This window comes from Jaculus jaculus, chromosome 16, assembly GCF_020740685.1.
Source record: "Jaculus jaculus isolate mJacJac1 chromosome 16, mJacJac1.mat.Y.cur, whole genome shotgun sequence".
Lineage (NCBI taxonomy): Eukaryota > Metazoa > Chordata > Mammalia > Rodentia > Dipodidae > Jaculus > Jaculus jaculus.
In genome coordinates, this window is record NC_059117.1 from 76,395,136 (window position 1) to 76,422,282 (window position 27,147).

Here is a 27,147-nt window from a genome sequence, read left to right on the forward strand (position 1 = left end):
TGCCCAAACCTCCAGCCCGTTTCTAACCAGCCCCACCCCGACAGAAACCTGTGTCTTTATCGCCCCTCCAAGGAGATAGGGCCTTAGGCCTCACCCCAAAGTCTAGCACCCAGGAAGTGACCCAGTGACTGCTGCTGGTGTAAGATGACATCTCAGGACAGACGGTTGGCATGCACTGAGCTTACTGTCCGGGAGGAGGCAGTGTCAGGACAAAGGGACAGAGCCCAGCAGAACTAGTGTGGCTTGGGGGGGACCAGAGTGGGGCATCTTCAGTGGGAGAGTGTGAGCACGTAGTGAGGATGCCCCAGCCCCAGCCCTGTGGCTTACTGCAGAGACACCTCAGTCCTTGTGCCTCAGTACCCTCCTCTACACACGGGGAAATACCCCAGAGAGCGGTGCTGGACAAGTTGGGCCTCGAACTACATGAGGTGTGGGAACAGGACATTCCATTCACATGCAGTTCCTGGCACACAGGCCCTCACAAGAGAAGGTTGGCCAGTCTGTGGCCTACTCAGAGAGCCTGGGTTCAAGAGGACTGTCCATGACCACCCTGAGGGGCCGGAGAAGCCTCATAGTTGTTAGCGGGCATCGAATGTCCTCAGACCCCCCAGCGTCCTCCTAACTTCCCTCTGCCCTCGGAAAGCGTCCTGTGAAACTGGGCTGGTGTGCTTCTCAGACAACGGTGGCTGGTCCCCACTCGTTTCTGGTCCGGGTCGCAGTGAAAGAGCCTTGTCCTCAGGAAACCTTCCTGGACTATCACCCCAACGTCCAGTATCTGGTTATCAGTCTTCCTGCTGGACTGAGACCTTGAAAGCAGGAAGTATGTGACTTCCATCCATCCTCATTTAAATCAATATTTTTTGACAATTTCATACATGGATGTAGTGAATTTATCTTACTCGCCTTGATTCCTTCTTTTGTCCCCTCCCATGGGACCCCTCTTCTTTCCAGCTAGTCTCCCTTCTACTTTCTTTCCTTCTTTTTTAATTTATTTTTATTTATTTATTTATTTTGAGGCAGGGTCTCACTCTGAATTTTTTTTGTTTTCTGGGTAGGGTTTTGCTGTAGCCCAGGCTGACCTGGAATTCACTTGTAGTCTCGGGGTGGCCTCGAACTCACAGCAATCCTCCTACTGCTGCCTCTCGAGTGCTGGGATTAAAGGTGTGCGCCACCACACCCGGCTTTCATCCACCTTTTGCATCCAGTTCAGCACGTGACATTGGACCAAGAGCAAATGGATGTTTGCTGAGTGGGGATGTGAGCTCAAAGAGCAAACGGCAGAGGCGAAATGTCCAGCACAGTGCAGGTAGACTCCTCCTGGCCATCGCCAAGCGGGAGGCTGCCCTTTCCGCCCCTCTGCTCGTCACACACCCCAGGGGAGTTTGGGGTCCGTACCATGCATGGATCTTGAAGTTGTCATGGCTTGAACGTGAGGTAGCCTCACCCCAGACTCCTGCATCGTGGGACTTGGTTGACAGTTGATGGGCACTGGGGAAGTGCTTATATCCTGACAGATCTAAGTGATGGGCGGAGCCTTTGGTGGATGCATGACTGGGAGGGGGTGACAAGGAGTTGGTGAGAGCCTGCTTGGAGGAAGTAGGTTACTGGGGATGGACTCTGGCAGCTGTAGCAGTTAGATGTCCGTTGCTGGGACAAAACACCCAACCAGAAGCAGCTTATGGGAGGAGAGGGTTTATTTCAGGCCACCGGGTTCCAGGAGCAGCTCCATCTGCAGGAGACAGCACCACCTGGCACTGAACACACTGTAAAGCTGGGCTCAAGGTCCATCCCCAGTGTCACCTCAGAAGGCCCGGCATGGTGGTGCACGCCTTTAATCCCAGCACTCGGGAGGCAGAGGTAGGAGAGTCACTGTGAGTTCAGGGTCATCCTGAGACTACATAGTGAATGCCAGGTCAGCCTGGGCTAGAGCAAGACCCTACTTCACAAAAAAACAAAACAAAAATCCCAAAGACTATTGGGGGTGGACATTCATATGCATTCAAACCACTACATTCACCACGGAAGGTCACTCCTCCAGTACGAAGGGACATAAGTGACACCCCTCACTAGCAGTGGGGCAAGGCTGAGCCTCTGAGAAGCTGGGGTGCAGAGTTGCCATGGTGATCCCCTTAGCCATAAGTGCCGCCCAAGAAGTTGAACCTCCCTGGGTCCTCCTGGGTGCCTGGTACCTAACAGATGTACCAGGGTTCACTGTCCAGAAGTAAGTCAGAGGCACCTGTGTTCCCCTGGAGGCCCTCTGGGTATGCTGCTGGAGGCTTGGGCCCATGTCTCCCCTGGGGAAGACTGGGGCCCCTTCTTGGTACCTAGGGCTGCTTGTGACCAGTTCTGTAGCTACCCCTGAGGGGTAGCCCAAGTCCCCTCATCAGCCCAGCCCCTCCTCCCTGGCAGGCCCTGGCAGCCTGCCCCTCATTGGCTGCTCTGTCTCCTTGGAGACGGCCACCGGCCACCCAAACACCAGCTGCAGAGCTCTAGGAAGAATCTCTCTTCCCTCCCCTGAACTTCTCGGCCATGAGGGACCTGTTTGGCACGAATCAGAATCAGGCCTACTGGGCGGAGCGCCTCCAGAAAGAGGCAGTTGCCAGGGCCACCTGGAATCTGCGTTATGGCCACAAATACCTGAAAGAGGGCAGGGCCCGGGAGCAGCACCCAAGGGCCCCCGGCAGGACAGCCTTGAGCGTTGACCCAGGGTCTGCAACTGGCTTCTCTGTCAGCACAGGGGTGCAGATAAGCCAACTGGAGACCCAGGGGAACCAGGACTCATTCAGGCCTAAGAGCGTGGAGAGCACTCTCTCCAATGGAGACAGAGCGTGCCAGGCCAAAGACGTGGCCATCCAGAACAAGCCAGAGGCCTTGGACATGAGGAAGCCCCCCCGAGACACCCTTAAACTTCTCTACCAGGGCATCTCCCATGATGGCCAAGGCCGGGCCCAATACCTCCAGGAACGGCATCAGCAGTCGCCGAGGGAGAAATTCCCGTACCCAATCCTGTCTTCCTGGGAGTATGGCTGGCACTTGGGTAAGATTACCACCCAGGTCAGGCCTCCCTCCTGACATGGGCAAGCCTCTCTCCGCCCCACAAGCAGACCAGAGCTTTCTACCCCACAGACCTGTCCGGGCCTGACCTGCTCTTGAACTGCCCAGCCCTCTGTGTGACCGGATTTCCTGCCGCCTCCTCTGGGAAGCCTTCCTCCAGAGTCCTCTGGGCACTTGTTTAAGGTTACCTTAATGTTTCCACAGCTTGCTGACCGGGCAGGACACTGGTCCTCCGGGCCACCATCCTGTGCATTTGTCCTGGAAAACCCTCTGGGTTCCAAGACTTCCTGCTTAATTTCTTCAGAGTGTCCTCCACTGCCAGTTTAGGATTGCACTCGGTGGCTATGGAATGGAGGAGCGTGGAACAGAACTGGAGGCCTTCATTGGGAATTGTGGGAAAGGAGGGTGGACATTCACCTTGACACCACTGCTCCTGAATGCTGTGCTCTCGGACATCGACCTCAGCTTCTCTGCGTCTCTGCTTTCTACGTTTAAAATGGGGGCTGGAGAGATGGCTCAGTGGTTAAAGGCACTTGCTTGCAAAGCCTGATGGCCTGGGTTCAAATCCCCAGTACCCCCCACATAAAGCCAGATGCACAAGGTGGCTCATGCATCTGGAGTTCATTTGCAATTGCAGGAAGTCCTGGTCATTCTCTGTCTCTTTCTCTCTCTCAAATAAAAAAGTATATATATACTTTTTAAAGAAAGAAGCTGGGTATGGCAGCACACACCTTTAATCCCAGCACTCGGGAGGCAGAGGTAGGAGGATCACTGTGAATTTAGGTAAGGCTGGGACTACAGAGTGAGTACCAGGTTGACTTGGGCTAAAATGAGACCTTACCCCAAGAAAGAAAGAAAGAAGAGAGGGAAGGAGGGAGGAAGAGAAGAAAGAAGGAAGGAAGGAGGGAAGGAAGGAAAAGCCAGGCATGGTGGTGCACACCTTTAATCCCAGTACTTGGGAGGCAGAGATAGGAGGATCACCGTGAGTTTGAGGCCACCCTGAGACTCCATAGTGAATTCCAGGTCAGACTGGGCTATAGTGAGACTCTACCTAAAAAAAACAAAAGAAAGAAAGAAAAGATAAGAAAAAGAAAAAATAAGAAAAGGAAAGAAAGGAGAAAGGAAAGGGGGAATAAACTAGGACCTCTTTTCCTATGTTTATGGGAAGTCAGGCGGGAAAGCGTCTGGAACAGGAATTGCGCTGACAAAGGCCCTGTGAGACGGGATCCACATGGGACCTTTCCCACAGGACAGCCTGAGGACAGGAGGAGAATGAGTTCTCATTCCCGCTCCTCCCAGCGCGGAGCTGGGGAACAAACAGGTCTAGCAGAAAAGGCTCAGCCTGACATTGGAGGACTAAGCTGGAATTCTGGTTCATTTGTTCATTCAGAGCAGCTGGTACATGCCAGGCACTTTTTGTCCCTGGGGATATACCAGAGAGCAGAACGACGTGGTCCTTGCCCTAACAGAGGGCAAAATGGTGATTAGTGGACAGATGCTGTGGAGTCACACAACACCCGTTCCATGAAGTACTTTTGGTCTTTACTGATGGCAGCAGTTGGGGGAAGGGTTATTCGGAGGCTGGAGGAGGAGCCAGGGTGCAGCCTTCAAGCCAGACAGGTGCTTTACCATAGTGCTACACCCCAGCTTGCTCTTTCTTTCTTTCTTTCTTTATTTCTTTATTTCTTTATTTCTTTGTTTCTGATTTTTTGAGAGAGGGTCTCTCTAGCCCAAACTGACCTGGAATTCACTATGTAGTCTCAGGCTGGCCTCAAAGTCACAGCAATCCTCCTACCTCTGCCTCCCAAGTGCTGGGATTCAAGCTGTGTGCCACCACACCCAGTAAAATATTTTATTTATTTATTTGAGAGAGAGATATATAGAGGCAAGTGAGAGAGAGAGAGAATGGGCATGCTGGGGCCTTCAGTCATTGCAAATGAACTCCAGATGCATGCTCTACCTTGTGCATCTGGCTTACATGGGTACTGGGGAATTGAACCTGGGTCCTTTGGCTTTGCAGGAAAATGCCTTAACTGCTAAGCAATCCCTCCAGCCCCCCCCCAACAATTTTTATTATGAGTATGTACCAACTGTGGAATGGAATATGCATTGTCACCTACAAAGCAACTATGCCTGGACATCCTGCGTGTTACCCAATAACCTGCTCCTGAGGGCATCAGTAATCATACCAGGGGCTGATTCCAGATGCTTCTTGGCCACCTGGGCAGTGCTGGGCTCTAGGCAAAAGGGAGACATGTTTTATTGTAGTGCCTTGCTATACCCCAGGGTGACCTGGAATTTACTGTGTAGTCTCAGGCTGGCCTTGAACTCATGGGAAGTCCTCCTACCTCAGCCTCCTGAGTGCTGGGATTAAAGGCATGTGCCACCAAGCCTGGCTGTTTTTTTTTTTTAAATATAAAATTTGTTTATTTGTTTGCAAAGAGGAGAGAGAAAGAAATATGGGCACACCATTTTGTGCATCTGTCATTACCTGGGAACTGAAGAATTGAAGTCAGGCCATGAGGCTTTGCAAGCAAGCACCTTTAACCACTGAGCCATCTCTCCAGTCCCAGAGACTGTTTTCCTCAGTAGTAGTTCTGCTTAAACCCACTGCTGCTCCCAGAATCTCTGGAACATTCTGTAATCCTCTAGCTTTGCAATCTGTCAAGAGGGGCTGGAGAGATGGCTTAGTGGTTAAGTGCTTGTCTGTGAAGCGTAAGGACACAGGTTCAAGGCTCCATTCCCCAGGACCCACATTAGCCAGATGCACAAGGGGGCGCACGCGTCTGGAGTTTGTTCGCAGTGGCTGGAGGCCCTGGTGTGCCCATCCTCTCTCTCTCTCTCTCTCTCTCTCTCTCTCTCTCTCTGTTGCTCTCAAATAAATAAATAAAAATAAACAAGAGACAATCTGTCAAGGGTCAGCCGGGGGACAGATGGCACTGCTCTGCCTACGGCAGTTACAAACAGGGATGGACTAGATCAACAAAAACACACAGGGAAGGGGGCTGGGGAGATTGTTCAGTGGGCGAAGGGCCTGCTGCCCAGAGATGAGGATCTGACTTCCATAACCAACGTCCACATGAGACGCCTTACGCGACGACGACTTGAGCCTGGAATTCCAGCACTGCAGGGGGGTGGGGCACAGGAGGAGCCCTGGGGCTCTGTCTAGCTGAATCAGTGCGCTGCAGGTTCACCGAGAAACTGTCTCAAAAAATAAGGCTCATGGTCTGGGTTCCATTCCCCAGTACCCATGTAAAGCCAGATGCGCTAAATGGTGCATGCGTCTGGAGTTCTTTTGCACTGACAGGAGGCCCTGGAGTGCCCATACTCACTCACTCACTCTGTCGGACTCTCTCTGTGTCTCTCTCAAGTAAAATATAAAGAAACCAGGTAGTAGGCTGGAGAGATGGCTTAGCGGTAAAGGCAATTGCCTGCAAAGCCTAAGAACTCCAGTTGGACTCCTCCAGGTCCTAGTACAGATGCAAGCGATGCAAGTATGCAATGCCCCACATGCCCACAAGGGGGAGTATGTGTCTGGAGTTAGTTCATGGTGGCTGAAAGGCCCTGGTGAGCCTATTCTCACACTGTCTCTCTCCCCCTCTTTCTTTCTCATCAAAAAAGAAAAAAAGACAGAGAGAGAAAGACAGAAAGAAAGATGGAAGGAAGGAAGGGAGGGAGGGAGGGAGGGAAGGAGAGAGAGAGAGAGAGAGAGAGAGAGAGAGAGAGAGAGAGAGAGAGAGAGAGAGAAAAGAAAGAAAGAAAGAAAGAAAGAAAGAAAGAAAGAAAGAAAGAAAGAAAAAGAGAAAGGAGAGAAAGAAAGAAGGAAAGATGGAAGAAAGGAAGGAAGGAAGGAAGGAAGGAAGGAAGGAAGGAAGGAAAGAGAGAGATAGCGAGAGGGAAGGAAGAAAGGAAGGAAGGGAAGGAGGAAAAGAAAAGAAATAAGATGGAGAGAGTTTGAGGATGATACTTGGCTGTAGACCTCTGGCTTCTGCCTGCACGCATTCACTCACATGTACACACACACACACACACACACGATACAGGGAAGAGGGTGGGAAGCATTAATGTGGGTCCCAAGACAGCAGAGAGGGAGGGAGGTTTACTCCCGATTCTACCACTTCAGTACAGTGTGCTCTCTGACAAGCCTTACCCCGACTTAGCTCCTCTTATCGTGCTGACCACAGACCATTATTTTGAGTCAGCCAAAAAAAAAAAAAAAAAAAAAGGTGTCTAGTACATCACAATTGCTAAACAAATGGGGGAGGGTTATTGTCATCATTATTATTGACTTAAGAGGCAGGATTGGGGGCTGGAGAGATGGCTGAGTGGTTAAAGCACTTACCTACAAAGCCAAAAGACCCAGGTTCAATTCTCTAGTACCCACATAAAGCCAGATGCACAATGTGGCACATGCATTAGTGTGCTCATTCCCTCTCTTTCTCTCTCTCTATCTGATTACAAATAATTAAATAAAATTTTAAAAAAGAGGCATGATTTGTAGCCTGTGAGCAGCTAGGAAGCTATTTTGGCCTTGGGCGACCCCTTGGGGTCTCACTGTGTGGCGGTGGGCTGGTTGGATATTCCCAATAATGTCTGGAATGTGGGCAGGGGTAACTAAGCTTGGAGTTGGGCAACAGATCTAAATGTTATTAACTGAAATGACATGGGTGTGATCCTGCCCAGGATACCATTTCAGCATCCTGAGGTCTCCACTATGCAGGCATGAGCTGTTGACCATAAGGAGGTCTGGGAGTCCTAAGTAGGGCGGTGGCTATTTCTGAGTGACAGGATTATTTTCCTAGTTTAACTGTTCAATCAGCACAGTTAACACTGCCCATGCTTTGGGCAGGGATGAGCTTTCAGGAGGATGGTGGTCCTGCTCTCCCGGGGCTCTGGGCGGGGTTGTGCTTTCAGGAGGATGGTGGTCCTGCTCTCCCAGGGCTCTGGGCGGGGCTGTGCTTTCAGGAGGATGGTAGTCCTGCTCTCCCGGGGCTCTGGGTGGGGATGTGCTTTCAGGAGGATGGTGGTCCTGCTCACCCGGCCTCCACTGTGTGTTCCAGGGGATATCATGAAGAACTACAGGACACCAGCTTATGCCAGAGTCCAGCCTATCTCTAAGGTGTTCTACACAAAAAACAGCATCTTCCACATTCCGCGGCGGAAAGACCAGCTCATGTGAACATGTGCTGGGAGCAGCCTCAATGGATTCATGCCCAGGATCTGTGTGAACCAGCCAGGGAGAGATGCAGCCAGCCCGCCCTACCTCACCTGGGTGCTCTGCTGTCACCACCTCCCCGGTTGAGAGTGATGGACAGAGCGGCCACTGGCATTCACATCTGGAGAACGCAGTTGACCAGCACTGGGGCTCTTGTCTGTGCACACAGAGCTCCCTCCTTGCAAAGCTATCTCCATGATACTCTCACTAGCAAGGGAGTGGGCCTTAGTGCTCCTTTCCTGGGGTGAAATCATGTGGCTCCTGATACTCCTTCAGCAGGCCTGGACAAGGGAAGGCCTTGCTGAGTCCTCATGGTACGAAGCAGAGTGTTTATCTCCCTGTTTCTGGTCCCTCTACGTTCCCCTGAAGGAATCCAGCAGAGTTGCTGGGTCACAATGATGCCACAGTTTGGGGAAGGCCTTGCCATTGCTGCTCCCCCCCCACACCTCAGAGCCTGCAATGGTCAGACATCCCTCGCATTACTTGCTGTAACAAGTAGCCCCTAAGTCCTAGTTGCTTAAACTAATAAAGATAGCTTTCTTTTTCACCCCTTAGTCATTGAAAATATGTTTATCACAACAAAATCCAGTCTGCTGTTTAGTGGAGGACAACCTTGTAGGTACTGATCTAAGGGACAGACTGCCCCCATCTGGTGGCTCTGTCACTGACTAAGGCTGTTGACTCCTTGGAATCTCCTACAGCCAATGGGGTGTAAGGGAGGGGACAAGGAAAGGGAGACTGGGAGCCTGGAGGCAACAGACCAGTTGTTCTGTGTTTCATATGTGTTCATTTATTCTAAAAGCGAGTGTGTATGGGTGCCCCAGGGCCTGTGCAAGGGCATGTATGCTTTGTGCATCTGGGTTTTCATGAGTCCTGGGGAATTGGACCCTGTCCCACTGGCTTTGTAAAGCTTTAACTGCTAAGCCATCTCCCAGCCCAAATTCAAGGTTTAATTGAGGTTTTGCTTTTTTGTTTTCTGTTTTGTTTTGTTTTCAAATCTTTCCTTTTTCCCTCTAGAGGTAAGGATTGAACTCAGGGCTCTACACACTAGGTAAGTGTTCAACTACTAAACTAAACACTGCCAACCACTTTTTATAATGGCATCTTGTATTATTATTTATCTATTTTATTTATTTACTTATTTGAAATAGAGAAGGAGAGAGAGAGAGAGAATGGGCATGCCAGGGCCTCCAGCCACTGCAAACGAACTCCAGACACATGCACTACCATGTGCATCTGACTTACATGGGACCTGGAGAATCAAACGTGGGTCTTCAGGCTTTTCAGGCATACACCTTAACTGCTAAGCCATCTCTCCAGCCCCATTCTTCTTGTTTGTTTGTTTGTTTGTTTATTTATTTTGAGGTAGGATCTCATTCTAACCCAGGCTGACCTGGAATTCACTATGGAGTCTCAGGGTGGCCTCAAACTCATGGCAATCCTCCTAGCTCTGCCTTCTGAGTGCTGAGGTTAAAGGCATGTGCCAACATACCTGGCTTTTTTTTTTTTTCGTATTTTTTTAAAAATGAGAGGGGGGGGAAGAGAATTGGTGCTCCAGGGCCTCAACCACTGCAATCGAAGTCCAGACGCTTGCGCCACCTAGTGGGCACGTGCGACAGTGTGCTTGCCTCACCTTTGTGTATCTGGCTTATGAGGGATCTGGAGAGTTGAACAAGAGTCCTTAGTTCGCTGTCAAGCACCTTAACCACTAAGCGAATTTTCCGGCCCTCTTTTCACATTTTAAAGTGTGTGTGTTGGCAATGCGTGGAGTGCACACGGGTGGAGGTGTGAAGATAACCTCGAGGAGTTTGTCCTCCCCTTCAGTCTTGCTTGAACAAGGTCTCCTTTGTTTTTTCCAGCCTCGTGCACCAGACTAGCTGGCCTGCATGCGGCTGCTGGATTCTCCTGCTCCACCTCCCATAGGTGAGCTGGGGTCATAGACATGTGTGCTACTTTGTGTCTGGCTTTTGGTGGGTGTTGGGGAATTGAACTTGGGCCTGCAGGCTTGCAATCAAGCACCTTTCCTTGATTGCTGAGCCATCTCTCAGTCCCCTACCTCACATTTGCAATGACCTGTTTTCAAATAAGATCACACTGTGAGATACTGACAGTAAGGATTCCAACATACCTTTTTTGTTGTTGTTGTTGTTTGTTTGTTTTTACAAGGTAGGGTCTCACTCTAGTCCAGGCTGACCTGGAATTCACTCTATAGTCCAAGGCTGACCTCAAATTCACATGAATCCTCCTGCCTCTGCCTCCTGAGTGCTGTGATTAAAGACATGTGCCACCATTCCTACCTCAACATAATTTTGTTTGTTTGTTTGTTTGTTTGTTTGTTTTCTTGCTTGTTTGTTTGTTTGTTGAGGCAGGGTCTCACTCTAGGCCGGGCTGAAACTCACTGTGTAGCCCGGGGTGGACTCCTGCCTCAGCTTCTCAAGTTCTGTGATTAAAGACACGAGTGCACACATTCTCTTTCTGTCTCTCCCCCTCTCTCAAATAATAAAAAGTAGATGCATTTTTTAAAAAATAATAAATAAAATGTAGCTGCTAAAATATTTTAAATTATATGTTGGCTGACAGTGTATAGTAGATGGGACTATCTGAATTATTTTACCAAGACAACTCAGAGATGACTATTAGTCTGAGAGAGGAAGGAGTATATATGAGCCAGAGTTGAAATTGAATCACCACTAAACAATATCTCCAGCCCCCAAATGCACGAATTTCAGTGACAGCCTAGAATCCGTTCCCAAGGCACAGTGTGAAGTCCAAGGGTCCCTCTCTTATGACTGAGAAGTTCCCTAAATTGCCACTAGGTGGTGTGATGAGACCACATGCTATGGTGTTTGGCCTGCCAGAAACAATCCCATTGCTGAGTTGCTTGAATCTCAATTTCGTCACCTGCACTGTTGGATCTGCCTGGGCTCATGAGAACACAGTCTTAGGGGGGCAGATGGATCCAGATTTGATTCTGTCTCTGATAGAACCCTGTTATTATGATTTTCACAGACCTTCCATTCATAGACATTCCTACATCAAAAATATTAAAGGGCTGGGGAGATGGCTTAGTGGTTAAGGTACTAGCCTGCAAAACCTAAGGTTCAATTCCCTCGTACTCCCATAAAAGCTAGATGCAGAAAGCAGCACATGCTGTCTGGAGTTCATTTGCAGCAGCTAGAGGCCCTGGCACACATGTATTCTCTCTCTTTCTCTTTGCTTTCTAATAAATCTTTTAAAAATTCTTTAAAAATATATTAAAAATTAGGGCCTAGGATATAGCTCAGTTGGTAGAGTGCTTCCCTAGCCTTCACAAGACCTGAGTTTAACCCACAGTAACAAATAAATCAGTGGTGGTATAGCATGCCTCTTCTTAAGGTCATACTCTTCACATGCAAGGCCATCTTGGGCTACATAAAAAAAAAAACTTTGGGGGGCTGGAGAGATGGCTTAGCAGTTAAGCACTTGCCTGTGAAGCCTAAGGACCCACGTTCAAGGCTTGGCTCTCCAGGATCTATGTTAGCCAGATGCACAAGGGGGCGCACGCGTCTGGAGTTCGTTTACAGTGGCTGGAGGCCCTGGCATGCCCATTCTCTCTCTCTCTCTCCCTCCCTCTTTCTCTCTCTGTCTGTCACTCTCAAATAAATAAAAATATTTTTAAAAAATTTGTTGTTTTTTTTGAGGTAGGGTCTCACTCTAGCCCAAGCTGGCCTGGAATTCACTATATAGTCTTAGGCTGGCCTCATACTCATGGTGATCCTTCTATCTCTGCCTCCTGAGTGCTGGGATTAAAGGCATATACCATCATGCATAGCTTGATTTTTATTTATTTATTTATTTAGGTTTTGCAAGGTAGGGTCTCACTCTAACCCAGGAATTCACTATGTAGTCTCAGGCTGGCCTCAAACTCATGATAATCCTCCTATAACTCTGCCTCCCAAGTGCTGGGATTAAAGGCATGTGCCATCACACCTGGATATTTTTATTTTTATTTATGAGAGAGAGAGAGGCAGACAGAGAGACTGAGTATGGGCACACCAGGGCCTCCTGCCACTGCATGTGAACTCCAGACATAGTGACACAAGCGTGCAATGTCACACACATGCACAAAGGGGTGTACACGTCTGGAGTTCGTGGCTGAAAGGCCCTGGTATGCCCATTCTCTCTCTCTCTCTCCCTCTCAAAAATAAAATAATTTTATAAAAAAGATTCTAGGACCCAGGCATAGTGGCACATGCCTTTAATCCCAGAATTCAGGAGGCAGAAGTAGGAGGATCACCATGAGTTTGAGGCCACCCTGAGACTACATAGTATTTTCCAGGTCAGCCTGGACCAGAGTGAAACCCTACCTTGGGGAAAAAAAAAAAAAAAAAAAGATTCTAGGGCTTAGCGGTTAAAGCATTTTCCTACAAAGCCGAATAACCCAGGTTCAATTCTCCAGTACTCACATAAGCCAAATGCACAAGGTGGTGCACGTGTCTGGAGTTGTTTGCAGTGGCTGGAGACCCTGTAGTGCTCATTCTCTCTCTCAGATAAATAAATAGATAAACTTTTTTTTTTGTTTCGAGGTAGGGTCTCACTCTAGCTCAGGCTGACCTGGTATTCATTATGTAGTCTCAGGGTGGCCTCAAACTCATGGTGATCCGCCTACCTCTGCTTCCCATCCCAAGGATTAAAGGCATGCGCCACAATGCCTGGCTTAAATGGATAAATATTTTTTTTTAAAAAAAGAATCTAGAATGGGGCTGGAGAGATGGCTCAGCAGTTAAGGCACTTGCCTGCAAAGCCTAATGAGTTAGATTCAATTCCCTAGTACCCATGTAAAGCCAGATGTGCAAATTGGTGCATGCATCTGGAGTTAAGTTTTCTTTGACTGGAGGCCTGGCTTTTTATAAATAATTTTAAAAAATAGATTCTAGAACAAGCAAGAATCTCAAAGCAAATGATTTTAAACACAAGGTGGAATTCCCAGGGCACTTGGTAGAGGACGTTTCCAGATGAGACGGGATGACTCACCCACCCCCAGCGTTAGTGCGCCATCCGTGAGCAAGGACTGCAGACCTCCGGAAAAGGAGGAATGAGGGAGCTCCAGCATCCATCTCTCCGCCTCTTGACTGGGATGCAGTGTGATCAGTTGCCTCAAGCTCCTGCCACCAAGCTTTCCCTACCTTTAAACTGTGAGCCCAAATTAAGCCTTTTATCCTTATGGCTCAGTGGGTAAAGGTGCTTGCTTGCAAAGCCTAACGACCTGGGTTCGATTCCCCAGGACCAACATAAAGCCAGATACACAAAGTGGTGCATGTATCTGGAGTTTGTTTGCAGTGGCTAGAGTCTGGAATGCCCTTTCTCTTTCCCCACCCCCCTCCCTCCCTCCCTCCCTCTCTCTCTCTGCAAATAAAAAAATGTTTAAGGGCTGGAGAGATGGCTTAGAAGTTTAGCACTTGCCTGTGAAGCCTAAGGATGCTGGCTCAATTCCCCAGGACCCTCATTAGCCAGATGCACAAGGGGACACACATGTCTGGAGTTCATTTGCAGTGGCTGAGAGGCCCTGGCGTGCCCTTCTCTCTCTCTCTTTCTCTGCCTCTTTCTCTCTGTCTGTTGCTCTCAAATTAGTAAATAAAAATAAACAAACAAAATTAAAAATATATATATTTAAAAATGCTTTCACCAGGGTATTTGTCACAACAAGAAAAGTAATATCTAGGTTGGAGAAATGACTCAGCAGTTAAGGCACTTGCCTGCAAAGCCTAATGACTCAGGTTAGATTCCCAGTACCCACATAAAGTCAGATGCACAAAGTGGTGCTTGCAATGCGCCTGGACTTCACCTGCAGTGGCTAGAGGCCCTGGCATGCCCATCGCTCTCTCTTTCTCTCTCTCTCTGCTTGCAAATAAATTTTAAAAAAAAGTTTTTAAAAGGTGCTACATGAGCTACCAGGGAAAGTGCCCAACATTTGTCCAAGCAACTCAAATCTAATCGACTCAGAAGCAAACAACCTGATGTGATGCTCACACAAGTGCAATAGTGGCACACAGCCATGGTGGGTAACCAACTGCTCTTGGATTGGCTAACAGATTCACTCAGTGAAAAGGAAACCATATCTGGAACTGGGAAACAAGTCAGAATCATATCCAGATAATGATTCTGCTTTCCATTGTCAAGCTCCCACTAACCTTGGGCTATAAAAGGGTCTACATCCTTTAAATTCTCTCTAAATTAATAATGGTTATCCTGTTTAACTGGTGCTGACTTCAATCTCTATTGGAGAATCTGCTTCTCTTTTTCAGATGGGAGCTGGACCTGAGGACCCAGCGCGCTCCACCCCGGCCCCAGCTGAATCCACAGAGGAATTGGGGAAATGAACAAGAGTGCTGCTTTCTTGGTGAACCTAATACCAGCACAAGGGTGAAGGACACAGACACTGAGGACACCAAACCAGAGATCCAGAGGCTCCTAAGTGCCCATCTCTGAAGTAGACTGAAAATGCTCCCAGCATGGCTCAGGGAATTTTGTAGAAAAGGGGATAGAAAGATTGTTAGAGCCACAAGTAGACATTTTGCACAGAGACATTGCCTCCCCCCCCCCATAATACATGACCCACAACCCCCTGGGGTTGACCTGCATTCTCAATGAGGAAGGCCTCTTCAGAAAAGGGGCAGAGAGGAAGGAAAGGATGGTACCAACATTTGTTGTTTATATTCTAAATATGTCCATATATAATAAAAACAATGAAAAAATAATAAATTATAAATACTAAAAAAGAAAAAAAATTTAAAAAGAAAAGTAAAATCCAAACCTATTTGTGAATTGCATGCTTGACGGTTTGGAGCTTTGGAGACTGGAAAATTTCTGTGTGCAATGAACCATGTCTCAGAAGGCAGTTACCAAATCCCTGATATATCCCCCTAAAATCTCAGACATGAACTGCAAAGCACCTTAACAAATCTCAGAGGTGAGCTGGGCATTTGGGGAAGATGGTCTCTAACCATTTCTTTCCTTCAGTCAGATCGTAATCCTAGATGCCAGACTGCTATCATTTGCATCTGGAGTGGCCTCCAAAAGTCCCCGTGTTAAAAACTTACTTGGCCTTGCAGGGTGTGGTGGTGCACACCTTCAATTTCAGCACTTGGGAGGCAGAGGTAGGAGGATGGCTATGAGTTTGAGACCAGCCTGAGATTACAGAGTGAGTGTTGGATCAGCCTGGGCTAGTGTGAGACCCAACCTTGGTGGGGGGTGTGGGAAACCACCTTGGCCTCTCATCCTGATGCGTTTGGGAGGTGGAAGCATCTTGAAGGAGCTGAGCCTGCTTGGAGGTCACTGTGGGCACATGTTAGAAGGCGTTGCTGGGAAATCACCCCTCTATCTCTCTGCACTCACCCAGTAGGTGAGCAGTGGTGCTTATACCACACCCCCTCTCTGCCACAGACCCAAAAGCCAACTGTCAGGCTGGAGAGATGGCTCAGTGATTAAAACACTTGCCTACAAAGCCAAAGGACCCATGTTCGACACTTCAGATCCCTTGTAAGCCAGATGCAGAAAGGCGAGGCAAGTGCAAGGGTGCACCTGCCCACTAGGTGGTGCAAGCGTCTGGAGTTCAATTACAGTGGCTGAGGCCCTGGTGCGCCAATTTTCTCTCTCTCCTTCTGTCTCTCTCTCTAAAAATAAAAGTAAAAAAAAAAAAAATTAAAGCCAACTGTCTGAAAGCCCTGAAACCCTGAATCCAAATAAACAATTCCTTTTTTATGATGGTCTTGCGTGTCTGTCACGATGACAGATGACTGATCAACAACACTCAGGCATGTGGCCATCATATCAAAGTCACCCTGTCTTCAATCTACTGAGAAAAAGAAGCAAGTCATAGACACATGCATGTGGTATGATGTAGACTTTGCCTAAGTTTTAAGGTTCACATGTGATACTCGCGCAGAGGGGCGGCAGGGAGACAAGAAGCTGGGGGTCACGGGGGTCACTGCTTCTGTGGGGCATGCTTCCGTGTGCACAGTGAGGCGTGCTCCTGTGCTGCTTGAGTAAAGAAAGGCCAACAGCGGGGGCGGCAAGGGGAAGCAAGCTGTGCAAAAACGGGCATCTCAGATACAAGCAAGATAACAAAATCCTTGGGGCCGCAGAAAGGTAACAAAATTCTCTCGGCTGGAGATGTAGGTCAGTTGGTAGAGTGCTTACCTAGCATACACAAAGCCCGGGGTTTGATTCCAGCCCTGCACAAACCAGCCGGTAACCCTGCCACTCAGGAAGTGCAGACAGCAGAATCAGAAGTTCAAAGTCATCCTTGGCTACAGAGGGAGTTCAAAGACAACCTTGGCTAGAGGTCCTGTCTCTCAAAAAAAAAAAAAAATCTTCAAGTCCTGGCCAGCCAGTGGGGCGTTTCTCACACTGGAACCTTCAAGGAGCTCTAATACTCGCTCTGGGGACAAATGCAGATGTTGCAATGGAAGCTTGACGTCTGGGGCTGGGGGCACTCAGCCAGGTGCTGGGTCAGGACAGGACATGAATATAGAGAGAGCCATGGCCCTGAGGGAGGGAGGGAGGGAGGGAAGGACAGAGGTGGTGTGATGGGCAGGGGAGAGCCATCTTACTGGAGCTTTCCATACAAGGCTGTCACAAGATGCCAGATAATGTATGGTGTCCAAAGACTGAGCTCTCTCCTCATAGTGATGGGAATCCTCCCTCAAGAGATTATGGGCAAGGGTGTGGATGGGGGTGGGCTCTGGTCAGACTGGAGCACACACTGAGGACTCGAGTGGGTTTACCAGGCTGGCTGAGTTAAAGGAGGGCAATGTGGATAATGGGAAGAAGACCAGATTGGAGTGGCCTTCATCTTTCATCCCTGTGAGATGCCATCAGGGCCTGGCCCCAGACAGGAGGGGTCTTAGTTTTAAAAACAGTTGATAGTTCAAATCATGGAGTGCCATTAAGATCTTGACATTTCTGCTCACTCTTGGAAAACAGGATTTCCTCATGAAGAGTGACAGCTGATGTCGGTCCCCTAGTGCCAGGGCTTAGCAGCACCAGGGAGGGTGTGTGGGGTCAGGAGGCATAAAGGCGCCCTGTCCTCCCAACTTGGCTCAAGGTAGAATTAACTGAAGCAGACAGTGAAAGCAGCTGGACCAGTCTCAGCTCCTGGGTATGCAGACAATGCAGACAGCCTTTCGGGCCTGGAGGAGCCATTTTATTTAGAGGCCAGGAATGGCTTTAAAAATAATGGTGCCCTCATATCTTGGAGCGATTGCCTTTCCTTCTCCTCTTTAAGCCAATAGACTTTTTGCGGTTGCTGAAGGCTCTTGAAGACTGTAGTTTAAATTCAACTGGGAAGTGGTCACTGACGTCCAGGGCCTATGAGGAGAAATGAGAGGTAGATGTGGGGATTAGGATAAGCCTGGGATGTGCTGTCATTTTATTTATTTTATTTTAGAGAGAGACACACACACACACACACACACACACAGAGAGAGAGAGAGAGAGAGAGAGAGAACTGGGGGGCCAGGGCCTCAGCCCCTACAATTGAACTTCAGATACTTGTGTCATCTAGTGGGCATGTGTGGCCTGGCACTTGCCTCACCCTTTGTGTGTCTGTCTTATGTGGGATCTGGAGAGAGAGCAAACATGGATCCTTAGGCTTCACAGGCAAGTGCCTTAACTGTTAAGCCATCTCTCCAGCCCCCCATGCTGTCATTTCAGTGAGAGCAAATTCAGGAGTAGAGGAGGATGAGGTACTAGAAGTATCCCACTGGAAGTGGTGAACATCACCCTTGGTTTAGGCCAATGTAAAAGGCAGGTCTGGGCTGAAGAGATGGCTTAGAGGTTAAGACACTTGCCTGCAAAGCCAAAGACCCAAGTTCAATTCTCAGGACCCGCATAAGCCAGATAGATGTACAAGGTGGTACATGCATCTGGAGTATTTGCAGCAGCTAAAGGCCCTGGCATGCCCATTCTCTCTATTTTTCTCTTTCTCTCAAATAAATCAAATAAATAAAAGTTGTTTTTTTTTTAAGACAGGCCTTCAGATCACAGAACTGTACATTTGTGTGTTTGTGCACTTGTGTGTGTGCGCGCACATGTGTGTGAGTGCATGTGGAGGCCAGAGGATAATCTTATGTATGATCCTCAGGTATGACATCCACTTTAAAAAATTATTTATTTATTTATTTGAGAGAGAGGGAGAGAGGGAGAGAAGGGGCATGCCAGGGACTCCAACAGCTGCAAAAGAACTCCATATGCATGTGGCACCTGGTGCATCCGGCTTGTGTGGACCCTGGGGAATCAAATCTGGGTCCTTAGGCTTTGCAGGTAAGTGCCTTCACCATTAAGCCATCTTTCTAGGCCCCACTTTTTTTTTTTTTTTTTTTTGAGACAGGATCTCCTTGGCCTGGAACTCACCTACTTATGCTAGACTGGCTGAACAGCAAGATCTAGAGATCCGCCTGTGTCTGTCTCACCAGTCCTAGGACTACAGGTGCATGCCACCACATCTGGCATGTTTACCTGGGTTCTGGGGACTGAACTCAGGCCCTCATGCTTACATGGTAAGCGACTTTACCAATTGAGCCATCTCCTCAGTCCCAGCATCTCGAGACTTGAGCACAAAAGCCTGATGTGGCATCCTGAGTGGTGACCTCAAAGGGTGACTCCCACCCCCCTTTCCAGGGTAGTGGCATAGGAAAGACAAGATGGCATCCTTACCTCCTCCTCGGTCAAGTCATAAGCGGTCTGGAAGTCAAAGACACCATTTGACTTTGGAACCACAGAACTGACAATCTCTTGTCCCCGAAGCACAATCCTGGAGCCAAGGGAGAGAAGACAGTACTAAAAGTCGTGGGTTTACGAGGTCAGAGCAAGATCCAGGTTTCGTGTACAGAGCTGACTGCGCAGGCTGGCCCTTTTCTAGGTGCTTCAGGCATGCGTCAGGCTTTTGCTAATGACCCTAGAGGGCAGTGCCTACAAATTCAAAGTAGCGTCAGTCTCCTCCCTGGCGCTGTGGCCCTTGGACAGTGTCAGCGGCACGGACAGGCCTGCTGAGGGAGAGGAGATGTTGCAGATGGCCCCACGCGTGCTACAATGGCTATGATAATAGAAACCTGCTCTCCTTCATTTCCTTCTCACTTCTGATAAGATTATGGGGAAATTCTCCAGTAGCTGCTGACTTCTCTTTTCAAAAATTAATTAATTGATTAATGAATTAGCATGTATGTATGGGCGCACCAGGGCTTCTTGCTGCTGCAATTTTTTTTTTTTATTGGCAACTTCCATAATTACAATAATAAACCATGATAATTCCTTCACTCTCTCACTTTTCCATCTCCATCACGTCCCCTCCCCCTCTCAATCAGTCTCTCTTTTATTTTGATGTCATGATCTTTTCCTTTTCTTATGATGGTCTTGTGTAGGGAGTGTCAGGCACTGTGAGGCCATGGATATCCAGGCCATTTTGTGTCTGGAGGAGCATGTTGTAAGGAGTCCTACCCTTCCTTTGGCTCTTACATTCTTTCCGCCACCTCTTCCGCAATGGACCCTGAGCCTTGGAAGGTGTGATCAAGATGTTTCAGTGCTGAGCTCTCCTCTGTCACTTCTCAGCACTATAGGCTCACACCACTTTTTGTGACTAGCTTACATAGGCTGCTTGGGAGCTGAACTCAGGCAGGCAGGTTTTGCACACAAGTATCTTTAACTGCTGAGCTATTTCTTTTCTTTTTTAATTATTTTTATTTATTTATTTGAGCGAGACTGCAAATGAACTCCAGACCTTGTGCATCTGCCTTATGTGGGTCCTGAAGAATCGAACCTGGGTCTTTTGGCCTTGAAGGCAAACTCCTTGACCGCTAAGCCCTCCAGCCCACCTTGGCTTATCTTAAATACATCCCTAAATGCCATTTTGACACAGGGAGTACAAACTGCCACTTCCAAGCATTCTACCAAAGTGACAGAATTTAATGCTGAGCACATTCCAGTGGGTATCTCTGCAATTACCTTTAATTTGTGAAGTGACGCCGTTTTCTTACTTAATCGAGTATTATGATACATTCTTTAAAAATAACCATGTTTATTGCTGTTCTATTCACAATAGCTAGGAAATGGAACAAGCCTAGATGTCCATCCACAGATGATTGGATAATAAAGATGTGGTACATCTATACAATGGAGTTCTATTTAGCAGTAAAGAAAAATGAAATTATGAAATTTGCAGGGAAATGGATGGATCTGGAAAGGATTATACTAAATGAGGTAACCCAGGCCCAGAAAGCCAAACGTCGCATAGTCTCTCTCATATGTGGGTCCTAGCTACAAATGTTTATACCTGTGTGTGAGCTGGAACCAAAACTCAGTAGCAGAGGCCAGTAAGCTAGAAAAAGGCTATAAAGGAGGGAGGAGAGGGAAGGTCTTAAGAGGATAGGATTGTATATATGTAAGTAGAAGAACAGATTACAGGGAAGGGAAAGGCCTAAGTGTGGCCGGGGGAGACATTGTATAAAAGAAGAGTGGGGGAGGGCCAATCAAAATTCAAGATATTCTGAGTAAGACATATGAAAATCTACTTTCTTGAATAATGGCACATCCAGAAGGGATAGATTGCTACTAGAAAATTTTCAGTGCCAGGGATGGAATACCTTCCAGTGAGTCATTGGCCAGGGAGTAGCAAAGTCACTGAGAAATCAAACTAGTACTGAGCAGAAAACCTTCTCCCTGTAGCCCAGCCAACTGAAAGCTGGAAAAAGCTGCACTGTATGCAGCCTGTGGGAGACAGAAGTCATCAGTGGAAAAAACAGACACTGGAAGCCTCAGGTTTTGTCAGACAGGCCAAATGACTGAACAAATGCAATAGTGGCATGTCTGCTCTGGGAGAAACCAACTGCTCTGGCCCAGTCTATGGAAGAGAATACATGCCTGGTACTGAAAACCTAATTAAAAGCCTATGGCAGGGGAGGTCATGAGCCTTAGGGGTATAAAGCCTGCTCTTATCTGGATAAACATATATATTATTCTCACCAAACTGCCCTGAAAGCACTACACTTAATGTTCATACTCATGTATTAATGCTACTCTCACTTCTGGTTAGAGAAGCTTCTCTTTTCAGATGGTGATGGCCACTGGGATGACCCAAAAGGCAACAGAGTGCTGAGAAGAAGGGGTGGAGGAGTGTCCAGCACTGAAACATCTCACACCCTCCAAGGCTCAGGATCCATTGCGGAAGAGATGGCAGAAAGAATATAAGAGCCAAAGGAAGGGTATCACTCCTTATACACAAATGTCCGGACAGAAATTGGCCTCAAGGGGGCTGGAGAGATGGTTTAGCAGTTAAGGCACTTGCCTGAGAAGCCTAAGGTCCCAGGTTCGATTCCCCGGTACCCACATAAGCCAGATGTACAAGGTGGCACATGTGTCTTGGGTTTGTTTGCAATGGCTGGAGACCCTGGTGTGCCCATTCTCTCTCTCAGTCTCTCTCTCTCCTTCTTTCTCTCTATCTGCCTCTCTCTCTCTTGGATAAATAAAAACAACATATTTTAAAAAAATTAATAAAAATGGAAATTGGCCTCGGTATCCAAGACCTCGCAGTGCCTAGCAATACCTACACAAGACCCTCATAATAGGAGAAAAAACTGATGACATCAAATTAAAACAGAGACTAATGGAGAGAGGGAGGGGATATAATGGAGAGCAGAGTTATGAAGGGAAAAGCAGGGGAGGGGTGGGAAATACCATGGTTGTTTGTCGTCTGCAAGTATAGAAGTTGTCAAATATATATGTGTGTGAGTGTGTATGTATGTATGTGTGTATATATATATATATATATATATATATATATATACACACATATGTATGTGTGTATGTATATATATATATATTTATTTATTTATTTAAGAGCCGGGCATGGTCACACACCTTTAATCCCAGCACTTGAAGGTAGAGGTAGGTTGATCACCATGAATTCAAGGCCACCCTGAGACTCCATAGTGAATTCTAGGTCAGCCTGGACTAGAGTGAGACCCTACCTCAAAAAAAAAATTATTATTATTTTTTTTTTTTGAAGTAGGGTTTCACTCTAGCCTAAGCTGACCTGGAACTCACTCTATAGTCCCAGGCTGGCCTCAAACTCACAGTGATCATCCTACCTCAGCCTCCCAAGTGCTGGGATTAAAGGCATGCACCACCATACCTGGCTAGCTAAAAATAATTTATTTAAATAATAAGTTAATAAGCTTAAAGAGAAGTAAAAAGAGGGACAGGGAGATGGCTTAGTGGCTGAGTGCTTGCTGTGCAAGCAAAAGGGCCTAAGATGGCCTGAGACTACCTGAGTTCAATCCCCAGCACCTGTGTAAAAAGCTAGGCTTAGGGCTGGAAAGATGGCTTAACAGTTAAGGCCTGCAAAGCCAAAGGACCCAGGTTTGATGCCCCAGGACCCACGTTAGCCAGATGCATAAGGTGGCGCATGCATCTGGAGTTTGTCTGCAGCGTCTGGAGGTCCTGGCATGCCCATTCTCTCTCTCTCTCAAATAAGTAAAATAATGCTTTTTTAAAAATAGATAGATGGCCATGCACATGTATCACCCCAGTCCTGTGGAGAGAGGAGGGTGGAGACTAGAGAGTCACTGGAGCAAAAACTGCAACTCCAGATTGAGAGAGGGATTCTGCTTCAAGAAAATATGTAGATGAGAGAAATAAGAGGACATGGGACATTCTCTTCTGGCCTCCATGTGTGTGCACAGGGCATACACAGGTGCATGCGCCACACTACACATGCCCCCAAAACACATGCTACACACGCACGTGCACACACATAGGAAAACCACAGCTGAGGTATTTTGCAGCTATAACATGGAACGAAAATGTAGCCATCAAACAAGTTCTGGGAATGGACTCTAACCTCTGTCAAAGGGTACCAAGCAGATAACATTTACGAGCTCCCAACGCCCTGCCTGCGGCATGGCCTCCAACTCCCAGCCATCCTCCTGCCTCTTTCTCCCAAATGCTGAGATTAAAGGCATGCGCCGCCACCACTCCTGGCCCAGCTTTTCCAGTTCTGATGATGTGTTTCTGAGGTTGTTGATGCCATGTCCGTGACTCATGGCTCACTTTTTTTTTTAATAATTAGTTTTGTACTCAGCGAATACAGTCAATTTGGTACCATTGTTAGGCTCATCCATGTCCTGGCCCCTCCTTGTTGAGGTACATGGGTCATACGTTCTGGAGTTATCACGGCTCCTTTTTCTGTGTAGTGCTGGGATTGGACCCGGTGCCTTGTGTCTGCTCGGTAGATGTTCTCACACCGAGCTACGCCCCTAGCCCCATGGCTTGACTTTTATATCAACTGTTCTCAGTTGTTTTTGTTTTGTTTTGTTTTTTGAGGTAGGGTCTCACTCTAGCCCAGGCTGACATGGAATTCACACTGTAGTCTCTGGGGGCGGGGCTTGAACTCACAGCAATTTTCCTGCTTCTGCCTCCTGAGTGCTGGGATTAAAGGTGTGTGCCACCATGCCCAGTTTACAGTTGTTTTGTTGTTGTTCTGCCAAGATAGCCCAAGCTGACCTGGAATTCACTATGTAGTCCCAGGCTGGCCTCGAACTTGCAGCAATCCTCCTGCCTTAGCATCCGAGTGTGGGACTAAGGGTGTGTGCTACCATGCTCCCTAGTCCTGGGATAAGGGCATGTGCCACCACGCCTGGCTCCGTGCTCTTCACATTTGGTGAGAGATGTGTAAAAGAGAAGAGCAACGATGAAACGTTCCTGTTTGGAACCTCCTGAGATGAGCCCAGACACCAGCACGTCTTGGGCATCTCTGCATGGTCACCAGTGTCCGACACGTAGCAGGAATTCAACAAATATCTGGGCTGGGGATTAGCTAAGTGGGCAGAGTCCTCGCCTCAATCCCTGGCAACATGTGAACCAGGCATGGTGGCATACGCCTGCAATCTCAGCATTAGGAAGGAAGAGGAAGGAGGATTACAAGGTCAAGTTCATCTGGCACATATCAATTTTAAGGTCAGCCTGAGGTACATCAGGCCCTGTCACAAAAAGAAAGAAAGAAAGAAAGAAAGAAAGAAAGAAAGAAAGAAAGAAAGAAAGAAAGAAAGAAAGAAAGAAAGAAAGAAAGAAGGAGGAGGGAGGGAGGGAGGGAGGGAGGGAGGGAGGGAGGGAGGAAGGAAGGAAGGAAGGAAGGAAGGAAGGAAGGAAGGAAGGAAGGAAGGAAGGAAGGAAGGAAGGAAGGAAGGAAGGAAGGAAATTGGGCTAGAGAGATGGCTTAGCAGTTAAAGTGTTTGCCTGTGAAGCCTAAGAACCCAGGTTCAATTCCCCAGGCCCCACGTAAGCCAGATGCACAAGGTGGTGCTTGCGTTTGGAGTTCGTTTGCAGTGGCTGGAGGCCCTGGCATGACCATTCTTTCTATCTGACTCTTCCTCGCTCCCAAATAAATAAATAAATAAATATAAAGTATTTTAGTCAAGCATGGTGGTGCATGCCTTTAATCTCAGCAGGTGGGTTTCTGTGAGTTTGAGGCCACTCTGAGACTACATAGTGAATTCCAGGTTGGCCTGGGGTCAAGAGCAAGACTCTACTTCAAGAAACCAAAATAAAATAAAATATAAAATATTTGAAAAGAAAATTTATCTCTATCACACCCTCCAAGGCTCAGGGGCCATTGCAGAAGAGCTGGCAAAAAGAATGTAAGAGCCAAAGGAAGGGAGGAGGGCTCACAATGCTGTCTTCCAGACACAAAGTGGCTGTGATGTTCATGACCTCACAGTGCCTGACACTACCTACATAAGACCTAACTAATAGGAGAGAACAAACAATGACATCAAAATAGAAGAGAACTCAGAGGCAGAGGTAGGAAGATCACCATGAGTTCAAGGCCAGCCCGGGACTACAGAGTGAGTTCCAGTTCTCACTAGCCTAGGCTAGAGTGAGATCCTACCTCAAAAATAAATAAATAGAGCTGGGCGTGGTGGCTCATGCCTTTAATCCCAGCCCTTGGGAGGCAGAGGTAGGAGGATTGCCGAGAGTTCAAGCCACTCTGAGGCTACATAGTTAATTCCAGGTCAGCCTGGACCAGAGTGAGACCCTACCTCAAAAAACAAATATACATACACACATATATATACATATATATATATATATATATATATATATATATATATATACACACACACACATATATGAGACTAGCTGGAAAGAAGAGATTCAGTGGGGGGACTTGGCAGGGGGATGAGGGAGAATGATTATGATATATTGTCTATATTTATGGAAGTTGTCAATAAAAAGTTAAAAGATATTTGAACACAAAAGACAGACTTGGATTGAGAACATCTTGTCTGCATCCATTTTTTTAGTATCATTTGTGAATTACTAAAATTACACCAGTTGTTATAGAAACCAGAAACGTTAGAACACCCAAAAGAAACAAAACTATTTAAAGAACAAACTGTATGAGGGGGATAGAGGGATGGCTCAGTGGTTAAGGTGCCTGCATGTAAAACCTAAGGACCTGGGTTCTTTTCCCCAGGATCCATGTACAGCCAGATGTACAAAGTGGCACATGTGTCTGGAGATTGTTTGCAGCAATAGGAGGCCCTGATGCGCCTATTCTTTCCCCATCCCATCCCCTCATCTCTTTTTTTTTCTCTCTCTCTCTGCTAGGAAATAAATTAATTAATTAAAAAAAAACTGTATGAGGACTGGAGAGATGGTTCAGCAGCTTGCAAAGCCTGCAGGTCTACGTTTGACTCTCTAGTACCCACATTAAACAAGCTGCACAAAGTGGTGCATGCATCTGGAGTTCCTTTGTAGGGGTAAGAGGGCCTGGTGTGCCCATGCTTGCTCTCTCTCTCTTTTTCTCTCTGTCAAATAAATAAATAATTAAAAAAAAAAAAACTACAAGTAATCCTACCATCCCTTGGCATACATGTGTATAAAATCCAGCAAGTGCCTTAACCACTGGGCCACTTCTCCAGCCTCGTGTACAAAATCAATTGCTTTTTAGGAAACGAATTGTCTGAACTGGTTCTGCCAGCCTACCTGTTCTGTGGGGCCATCCTTCCTTGTGACTAGCCATTCTGCGTGGCTATTTTCCCCTCTCTCCTCTCTTGTTTGTCAAGGAGAAATGACAATGTGCCTGGAGACAGGACTTGACCTACCCTGGGGCCCCACCGCTGGCGTGGGCAGGTGAGTGGGTGTCACCCCTCAGCTTGGCAGGACCCTGCAGCATGGGAGAGGGAAGCCCGGGTGCAGTAAGTTCCCACGCTGGGTTTCCCCTTTCGAGGGCTGGAACAATGACATCTAAAAAGAAAACTAGTTCCCAAGGCCCCAAGAGGAACGAGGGAGGCCAGGGGTGGAAACGAAAGCCAGGCCCCGAGACCTAAAGTGTGAGCCTGCTGAGCACATGGCCTTCTCACCCTCCCCGTGCAGCAGGCTAGGCCGTGGGAACAGAACCACTGAGGGACCGGCTCTGCCCGTGCTGCCAGCCGTGCCCTCCAAGTGCCCACACTTTCCTCCTGGCGGAGGAAGCAAAAGTGAAAGTTCTTAAAAATCCCCCAAGGAGACTTAAAGGTCCCACAGTTGATCACTGTCACTCCAACATGCGTTTTGACATTTAGGAAGGTGGCACAGTGCTTTTAAAAGTGTGCCAACCAGAAGGGCATGGTGAGGCCTGCCTTTAACCCCAGCACTCGGGAGACAGAGGTAGGACGATAGCTGGGAATTTAAGGCCAGGTCAGCCTGGGCTAGAGTGAGACCCTACCTCAAATCCTCTCCCCTCCAAAAAGTGTACAAAAGCTGGGCATGGTGGTGCACGCCTTCAATGCCAGCTCTTGGGAGGCAGAGGTAAGAGGATCACTGTGAATTCAAGGCCACCCTGAGATTTTGTAGTGAATTCCAGG

General features: G+C 47.7%; 2 protein-coding genes across 2 annotated transcripts in view; one reads left to right on the forward strand and one right to left on the reverse strand.

Moving 5' to 3' along the window:
- The first annotated feature begins 2,529 nt into the window (after window positions 1–2,529).
- On the forward strand, window positions 2,530–8,764 carry LOC123455295 (protein ATP6V1FNB-like). The gene is made up of 2 exons (XM_045135671.1): window positions 2,530–3,037; window positions 8,115–8,764. Exons 1-2 carry the CDS (start codon window positions 2,530–2,532, stop codon window positions 8,231–8,233), a joined length of 627 nt encoding a protein of 208 aa, XP_044991606.1. The 3' UTR covers window positions 8,234–8,764.
- An 8,681-nt stretch (window positions 8,765–17,445) lies between these two features.
- Dnase1l3 (deoxyribonuclease 1 like 3) overlaps window positions 17,446–27,147 on the reverse strand; it is a 43,559-nt gene continuing 33,857 nt past the window's right edge. Inside the window, exons 7-8 of the mRNA XM_004669068.2 lie at window positions 18,965–19,061; window positions 17,446–17,617 (exon numbers count right to left, since the gene is read on the reverse strand). Of these exons, the coding sequence (XP_004669125.1) occupies window positions 17,495–17,617; window positions 18,965–19,061 (220 nt within the window). The 3' untranslated portion in view covers window positions 17,446–17,494. The remainder of the gene's footprint in view (window positions 17,618–18,964; window positions 19,062–27,147) is intronic.